Source organism: Carya illinoinensis, chromosome 1 (genome assembly GCF_018687715.1).
Source record: "Carya illinoinensis cultivar Pawnee chromosome 1, C.illinoinensisPawnee_v1, whole genome shotgun sequence".
NCBI lineage: Eukaryota > Viridiplantae > Streptophyta > Magnoliopsida > Fagales > Juglandaceae > Carya > Carya illinoinensis.
The window spans coordinates 8703781-8712884 of NC_056752.1; the positions used below are offsets into that span (position 1 = coordinate 8703781).

Genomic DNA, 9104 nt, shown 5'->3' on the forward strand with positions numbered 1-9104 from the left:
CGATTAATGTGAAATATTTAAGTTACGTTATTATATTATTTGAAGTCGAATTCATGACTGAATCACATTTTGTATTCATGATTAATTCATTTAAATTTTAGATAAATCTAAGCATTTTACTGGCTAGTTGATCCATTAATTATTTTCTTAAATGAAATAAATTTCATTATTGAAAACTTATATATTTTTTAAGTTTATATTATTATATTGAGAATATATCATTTAAGAGTAAATTATGCTCTTAACATGATATATGTCATTGAAATGATAAAATATAATGAAAAATATTTTAGTTATAAAAAGATTACATAAAAATAAATCCATAAACTGACGTAGATTGATGTAGTATGTCAGATTGTAAAGTTACTTTTTTTATAAATTAGATCTAACAAATCATACAAAATCACATCAATTTGTGAGTTTATTATTATATAATCTCTTTGTATCTGTAGTTATTTTTAAATATAATATAAAAGTAGTGTTATATGTGAATATAATTTTACGCACATATTTATTAGTATCCACTCAATTATATCAATTTTTTTAATTCGAATTTTAAAATCTTCAACATTTCAATAACTGACACACCAGCATATATAGTTATATACGTAAAATTATAAATATAGATCATATTTTTGATAGCGTAAATAATTTACCTCTACAAAATTAAGAACAAGAATACGAGGTACTGAACTCATGACACTTAAATAAAAATGAAGTAATGATAATTGAACCATTCATTTTGTGATTTGAACTTGAAGTTGATACATATTATATCTACATTTATAGACTGATTACAATGCGCGCATGAGTTGCAAAAAATCAAAAGAAAAAACAAATATGAGAAACCAAGTGCATCCAAACTGCCGAAGCCTCTTACTTATTTGGGCAGCTCCAGGACGTTTGATCGCGTGTATCATTCGATGAGTATAGTTTTGCTTTAAGAGAATATTTCTGTTTATAATCTTCTTCTAAGTTGTGGTCCTATTCCCCACAGATCCCAAAAATGAAAGTCCAGTGAGAGAGAGAGAGATCAGCCATGGATCTGAAACTCTGTCATTGTATCTTTACAGGTCTCTATAAACAGCGGGGTTAATAAGGTTTTACATGTTTTTCCCACTGCATTCCCTAGACTTTGAGACGGATCAGTGACATAGTCAACCGATCCCCTTTTTGGAGGTATATATTTGTAAGGCTTCGAAGACTCCACATATTGCGTTTTATCTCCTATCTCTCTCTCTCTCTCTCTCTCTCTGTGGAAATGAAACCTTTCGTTTTCTCTCTTATTTTCATTTCATTTCATTTTTCAATCCCAGAGCTTCAGCTTGGTCAAGCATGCAGAGAATGAGTTAACGCTCTCACTCAAAACTAGGGTTCCCCATTTTCCACCAGCGCCCACCCAGTTCGTTTTAGTCCTTCTTTGGACCATCTTGCAGACCTAGGAACCGAAAAAAGAGCAGACTTTTAGATACAGCGAGAGAGAGATAGAGAACGAAGAGCTAAGCTTGGAATAAAGTGTTTGCTTGCCTTCTTTCTCTTTCTTTCTCTCCAATCTAAAACCAGTTTCTCTTGCGGAGAGGGAGTTGGAGACATTTGGGCTCTAACCTTTTGTCTCCTCTATCCTCTCTGATTATTTTCCTTTCATTGTTTCTTTATACTTGTGTACTTGGCCTGCTTAAAAAGGTTGTTGGAGAGAGACTCGGGTCTTTTTTTCTAAGCAGTATTGTGTTTGTGATTCCTGGTTTGGTTTACTGAGAGCAAAACTGTGGGAAAATGAAGCGACTCAGTCTATAAGATTGTAGCGCTTCCTTCTAAATTCTGTAGAGAAGGAATAGAAAGCAAATCCACAAAGAGAAAGGAGGGAGAGAGAGAGAAGCGATTACAGCAGAGAGAAGAAAGAAAAGGGACTTTCTTTGATGAGTTTTGGGGGTTTCCTCGAGAATACTACCGGTGGCGGTGCGAGAATCGTGGCCGATATTTCTTATAACAACAGCAACGGAAACAACAACCATAACATGCCCGCCGGTGCACTTGCTCATCCCCGCCTTGTTACTCCGGCTCTCACCAAATCCATGTTCAACTCCAGCCCTGGACTCTCTCTCGGTCTTGTACGTACTCCAAACCTTCTCTTACTCAGATCTTCTTGCTCTGATTGACATCGTTTATCCTTCTTTTTCTCGAGTTTAAGAAGAAAAAAACTGATGTTTGGTTCCTCTGGGCGGCGTGTTTGTTTGTTTTTCTATTGTTATTTGTTGTTTTTGGTGCAGCAACCGAATATAGACGGGCAAGCAGATGTGGCTAGAATGGCTGAGAGTTTTGAAGTTAATCTTGGGAGGAGGAGCAGAGACGAAGAGCATGAGAGCAGATCTGGCAGCGATAACATGGACGGCGCTTCTGGGGACGATCAGGACGCTGCCGACAATCCTCCGAGAAAGAAGCGTTACCACCGACACACGCCACAGCAAATCCAAGAACTCGAATCGTCTGTATTTCCTTCCAAAATAATTCCACTCTTCAGAAATCTATAGTTTTGAGAGGTTGCTGATTTTCTGCCTTTTTTTTCGTTTTCTTTTACCAGTCTTTTTAAGGAGTGTCCTCATCCTGATGAGAAACAAAGATTGGAGCTTAGCAAGAGGCTTTGCTTGGAAACCAGGCAGGTCAAATTCTGGTTCCAGAATCGCCGTACCCAAATGAAGGTAATCCGCGAGAACAACCTTAAAGCCATTTTTCTCCATGGCTAAGCAGGAGACTTTTGCTTAGATCGATGAAACTTGATTTTGTCGTTATTTGCACCAGACCCAATTGGAACGTCACGAGAACTCGTTGCTTAGACAAGAAAACGATAAGCTTAGGGCCGAAAACATGTCTATCAGAGATGCAATGAGAAATCCGATTTGCTCAAACTGCGGTGGTCCTGCTATTATTGGCGAAATTTCCCTTGAAGAGCAGCATCTTAGGATTGAGAACGCCCGGTTAAAGGATGAGCTAGACCGGGTCTGTGCGCTCGCAGGCAAGTTTCTGGGCCGTCCCATTTCATCATTGGCTAACGCAATTGGCCCTCCATTACCAAGCTCAAGTTTGGAACTCGGAGTAGGGAGCAATGGCTTTGCTGGTTTAAGCAATGTGGCCACAACGTTGCCTTTGGGACCCGATTACGGTGCTGGGATTTCTGGTGTTTTGCCGGTGGTGCCTCCGGCTAGACCCCCATCTAGTTTGACTGGCCTTGATAGATCGATCGAAAGGTCTATGTTTCTAGAGCTGGCTTTGGCTGCCATGGATGAATTAGTTAAAATGGCACAGGCTGATGAGAATCTCTGGGTCAGAAGCTTGGAAGGTAGGAGAGAAATGCTGAACCTCGAGGAATATATGAGAACTTTCACTCCTTGCATTGGCATGAAACCAAATGGTTTTGTCACTGAGGCTTCTAGGGAGACTGGTATGGTCATTATCAACAGCTTGGCTCTTGTTGAGACACTCATGGACTCGGTAAGCAGTAGACCTGCACGATTTTCTTAGAAAGAATTTGTGAGGGAAATTGCTTCATTTATGCTTCTTCTTCTTCTTCTTTCTTTCTTTCTTTCTTTTTTTCCTTTTTTTTTTTTAATTTTTTTGTTAAATTTTTATTTTTTTTTAAATCTCTTTGATAATTAGTGAATTCTAAGAAACCATGCCAGTGCTTGAAGTGCATGTATCTTTACTTTCGAGTTTAGTTCTGAACACATTCTATAGAGTTTAATTCGAGCGTGTAAGTTTTTTATTTTTATTTTATTTTATAAATTTTCACAGAATCGATGGGCAGAGATGTTTCCTTGTATGATTGCCAGAACTTCCACCACTGACGTGATATCTAATGGCATGGGTGGAACCAGAAATGGAGCACTTCAACTGGTAATTAAGTTGATGTCAATCGATATGTATGTGTATATATATACACTAAGGTGTTGCCAATCGTAGTTGATAATTTTGCAATTTTGGTTTCAGATGCATGCTGAGCTGCAAGTTCTTTCGCCTTTGGTTCCAGTTCGAGAGGTCAATTTCCTCCGATTCTGCAAGCAGCACGCAGAGGGTGTGTGGGCTGTTGTTGATGTATCCATTGACAGCATCCGAGAAACTTCAGCTGCACCCACATTTGTAAGCTGCAGGAGGCTTCCTTCTGGGTGTGTTGTGCAAGATATGCCCAATGGGTACTCCAAGGTAAATTAACAACCTACACTCTTAATTTGGAAAAAAATACTTTCTCTGCATATTCCCTCTTAATCTATTTTTCTAGAACATGATAATTTTGCTTAGGACAATTAAACAACTAGATTTTTTTTCTTGAAAATAGTTTTCTACCTACTGTTCTTTGAACTCGCGGCTAGTTTTCTAAGTACTCTCGGATAATGGATGACATGGTACTCATTCTATCACAAATGTCATACAATATGGCTAAATCCTGAGACTACTCAATAATATGTGACTCGTTCCCTTTACCTTATTGTGTATTTTGCAGTGTTTGTTGAGGCATTTAAGCTAGAGGTAGCACTGGTAAAAAATCATAGGCAATCGTGTTCCAAAGCCGCTTAGTTTCTCATGCAATAGTGAACATTATTTCTCTAGCGATTACTCATGAGTCATGACTACTACAATATCACTGCATCCTTTGTCTTTCAAACTCGATTCTCGTGCTTTTCTGGACTTTCCCAAAAGCTAATAGTTATATTGACTTGGATGCCGCTGCTTATACTCTTATATATTTTAGCTTCCAGTTTCAACAACGAGACGTGCTCATCTGTCCTAAACAACCTAATGCATCCAAACCGAGGGTAGAATATTATTTTATCAATAGAAGCTGATATTACGTACTCAAAATTTCTGTACCCCATGACACATTAATATCATATGCTATTTAACAAAATCGCTTTATAATCTTCAAACAACATTGTTAGAATAAAATACATATTTGATGCTTCTATTCCAATATTTTATGCTGCCTTGGTCATTCCCCCTTATTATTATTCTATTCATGTTCCTGTATGTGACCTGGTTCCAGCCTTTGATGTGTCCATTTCCCATCCTCCTTTTTCATCAATAAAAAAATGAGTTTTCTTTACCTGCAAGTGGAGACCTCGAAGTCAAACCGCCAGGACTGGCTTATTTGTTGTTACATGAATGACTATCTAGGGTGAGGTAGACAGACACAAACCAGTACACATCTTGATGTCACCCTCTACAGTTCCCACGTCGTTCCTCTAAAATCTTCCTAGACTTCTATTTTTGTATTATTGTATATGCTTGTACTCGAGGTCTGTGTGATATCTTGTCTGTCTAATTGAATTCAATCTTCTTGATCCATTCCTTAGATTTGCCTTATATTATATATATACACATCTATATAATATAAATTAACTTGGTTGTTAACATTAGACATCGACTTCTTGAAATAAATTATTGAACTAAGTTTCAATGTATCAATTTCCACTCCATCACTCCCACCAGTGTGTCAGCATACACAGTTTGACTGTCAGCTTCTTCTGCAGGAAGTGTCTATAATTTTATAACAGGATTCTAGCATTAACTTTCAGCTGTATTATTTTTTATTCCAAATTCCAATTCATGGAGTTCTTTTTATATTTTTCAAGCAAAATAATAGAAGGCCCCGTGCGTTCCTTATTCTTCTGTTTTAAATCCTTTTCCGTTTTTGCGATTAATATTTGGTGTAATATATAAAAAATCAGGTGACGTGGGTTGAGCATGCAGAGTACGATGAGAGCCAAGTGCATCAGCTCTACCGGCCTTTGCTAAGCTCCGGCATGGGCTTTGGCGCCCAACGCTGGATCGCAGCCCTTCAACGGCAATGCGAGTGCCTAGCCATCCTCATGTCTTCAACCGTCCCTGCCCGAGACCACACCGGTAAATTACGAAAAACACATCCACCCTTGCTTTCCGTCTTTCGCATGCATTCGTTCGTCGTACTAAACCATAATGTTTGCGGTATGCTCTGTTAGCCATAACTGCCGGTGGGAGACGAAGCATGTTGAAGCTGGCGCAACGAATGACCGACAACTTTTGCGCCGGCGTGTGCGCGTCGACGGTGCACAAATGGAACAAACTACAAGCCGGGAATGTGGACGAAGATGTCAGGGTGATGACGAGGAAGAGCGTGGACGATCCCGGGGAGCCGCCGGGGATTGTGCTGAGCGCAGCGACGTCGGTCTGGTTACCGGTCTCGCCTCAGAGACTGTTTGACTTTCTACGCGATGAACGGCTGAGAAGCGAGTGGGACATATTATCCAACGGTGGACCCATGCAGGAGATGGCCCACATCGCCAAAGGCCAAGATCACGGAAACTGCGTCTCTCTCCTACGTGCTGGCGTAAGTCTATCTCTCTCTCACTTTTATGTCCTTTTTTTTCCCGAAAATGTTGCTGGCAAAAGATAATGTCAAGTGGTCCCCGGTGGAAAGGTCAAACGATTTGTCGTTTAGCGATAAAGTTGGAACCCCAAAAGGACCGTTTTGGAAATTGGAAGTATCTACGAGGACAATTTTTGAATCAGAAAAAGGCATGGTGTTGGCTTCGTTAAGCTTTTTTAAAAAGTCAATTTTGGATACTTGTCTGAGTTGTCTCATATCATCACCAAATAATATCTTTATAAAGATTTTTTACTGATTGAACCTTTTTTATTTTATTTCAATATTCGAGTTTATTTATTTACAGTTATTTTTATATATTTTATTAATATAAAATAATTATTTTATATTAATAAAATATATAAAAAATACGTAAAAATAATTAATCAATTATATTAATAAAACATATAAAAATATACATAAAAATAAATGTAGATAAAATCTTTGTTTGCTGTTTTCTCAATAATAGGAAGTGTCCCACCACTTGAATAGAATTTTTCCCATCAGAAGACCCACCCTAGAATGGCGTTGCCTGTAAATTTTGAAGATAGCGAGGGTCATTTATTCTGGGTGCAACTGTGATGCAGGCCATGAACGCGAACCAGAGCAGCATGTTAATACTGCAGGAGACGTGCATAGACGCGGCTGGATCGCTAGTAGTCTACGCGCCGGTGGACATTCCGGCCATGCACGTGGTGATGAACGGCGGCGATTCGGCCTACGTGGCGCTGCTCCCCTCTGGATTCGCCATCGTCCCTGACGGACCGGGGTCTCGTGGGCCAGGTACAGCCACCGCCAATGGAGGCAGCGGGGCCGGGCCGGGGCCACACAGGGTGAGTGGGTCACTCCTAACGGTGGCGTTTCAAATACTGGTGAATAGTCTTCCTACGGCTAAGTTGACGGTGGAATCAGTGGAGACTGTCAACAATCTGATCTCCTGCACGGTGCAGAAGATCAAGGCTGCTCTACAGTGTGAAAGCTGACGGAAGTTGAGATTCACGTGTTTTTTACTATTTTAACGTTGTTGTAACAACGTTTGTGGATGTCGTAATTAATTTAGTTTTTCTATTTCTTTATTTATAGGGGTGGGTAGCTGTTTGTTTGCAAGTGGATTGAGTGAGTGAGTGAGTGAGTGAGTGTGAGTTCGATTGGGGTTGAGTCAAGAACGAACCGCGCGTGAAAGTTCCTTGCATTGTGGGTAAAAGGCCATCATAGGACTGAGTCAGTCAATGTGTCCGTTCTTAACAGGGGTAAAGTCAAGGGTGGTGGTTCGGGTATTGACTCAGGTCAACCAACGTGTTAACTCAGGTTGCTAAATAACTTTGAGAAAAACTAAGGGGGAAAAAAAAAAAGAAAATTCAGAATGGGTCTTTTTTTTATATTATGAAATACAATTTTTATTTATATTTTTATTACTTTCCAGAAATTAGGAGTTAAGTGTTGCAAGTTTTAATTAAGGAATGCTATATATTCATCCTCCTAACCATTGTTTAGTTAGTAATGTTTAGAATAAATTTATTTTTAAGCATCTTTATTCACACAAAAATTGCACCAATAATATATAAGAATGAGATATTAACTTGCATTAAAAGAAATTAATGGTATTTTGATACTTTTTTATAAATATAATGAGACTTGTAATAAATATCTTTACACGAGCAGTACTGATGTTCTTTGTCGTAAGCCTTGTCCCACTTGATATGTTGTAACATTTTCTAGAGGTTGTTATTTAAGTGGATAGACAGAATAAATCACTCAAAGTATAATTAAAAATTAGGAGTGACAAATTATGTTAACGGGTTGTGTCGTATTATGTCTTATACATTATATGATATGGGTCAATTAGAATATAATTTGTTAAGTTTAAAGGATTAGAATTTCAAATAGTAACTAATCCATTAAAATAATAAAGAGTTGACACACCATAACTTGTATTGATATGTTATTAATTACTTATAATTGGGTTGACATGACTAGACTTGTTTTAATCTATTTTATGTAAATAGATTGAACTGAATTTGAATAACTCATTTGATTTGATTAATATAATTTAACATAAAAGTTAAAACCACAATACCTCTCAAAAATATAAAACTAGCAATAAAAATAAAAATATTTTCAAATTTTAAAATATAATAAAATCAGTATTACAATCCAAATAATAAAAACACAAATCTAAATTAAAATCCAATATTACAATTATGGTTGGGGTATTTTGGTTTTTAGGTTTTTAAGGAGGATATAAATGTAATTTTCAAGTAAAAAATCTTAACGGGTCACTAACGAGTCAGGTTGCGTTTTGATCTAAATGCATTAATATTAAATCCCAACTCGTTAATTTCATATTCGTGTTGGATTAACGGATTGTATCACGCTATCCTTATTAAAAATGATAACATTTAAGATAAAAAGTACTTTTAAGTCTTCAAGCATGAACTTTTAAGTCTTCAAGCATGACTTGATGCAAGTTAGGTGCGACAATTCCTATTTAACAGGTCAAACGCTAAAACTTTAACACAAGCCGAATAATCTAAATCTATTTATTTTGTGTCGCATTCACGGATGATGTTATACATGGACATCTTACTCTATTGCATGCAAGTGGGATTTTGAAGGGCGTGATCATGTGTCTCGTGAACGTTTAGAATTGTGGTGGTGAAGAGTCTCGTGAGGGGGCTGGGTGCGGTGTAAGAGCATTAAATGAGGGGGAGGG

The 9104-nt window shown here is 37.8% G+C and overlaps 1 protein-coding gene across 1 annotated transcript; it reads left to right on the forward strand.

Moving 5' to 3' along the window:
* Positions 1-1060: 1060 nt before the first annotated feature.
* LOC122309456 (homeobox-leucine zipper protein ANTHOCYANINLESS 2-like) lies at positions 1061-7731 on the forward strand. Its single transcript, XM_043122956.1, has 9 exons — positions 1061-2108; positions 2268-2482; positions 2579-2696; positions 2797-3486; positions 3787-3888; positions 3982-4194; positions 5718-5892; positions 5988-6355; positions 6979-7731. Exons 1-9 carry the CDS (start codon positions 1917-1919, stop codon positions 7372-7374), a joined length of 2469 nt encoding a protein of 822 aa, XP_042978890.1. The 5' UTR covers positions 1061-1916; the 3' UTR covers positions 7375-7731.
* Positions 7732-9104: the final 1373 nt, after the last annotated feature.

What these genes read in the sequence shown, in the direction of transcription:
- LOC122309456 (XM_043122956.1), top strand. Translation starts at nt 1,917, where the DNA reads ATGAGTTTTGGGGGTTTCCTCGAGAATACTACCGGTGGCGGTGCGAGA. An exon ending in CAAATCCAAGAACTCGAATC is followed by an intron (nt 2,483 to 2,578) that starts GTCTGTATTTCC and finishes TTCTTTTACCAG; the next exon opens with TCTTTTTAAGGAGTGTCCTC. An exon ending in ATCGCCGTACCCAAATGAAG is followed by an intron (nt 2,697 to 2,796) that starts GTAATCCGCGAG and finishes TATTTGCACCAG; the next exon opens with ACCCAATTGGAACGTCACGA.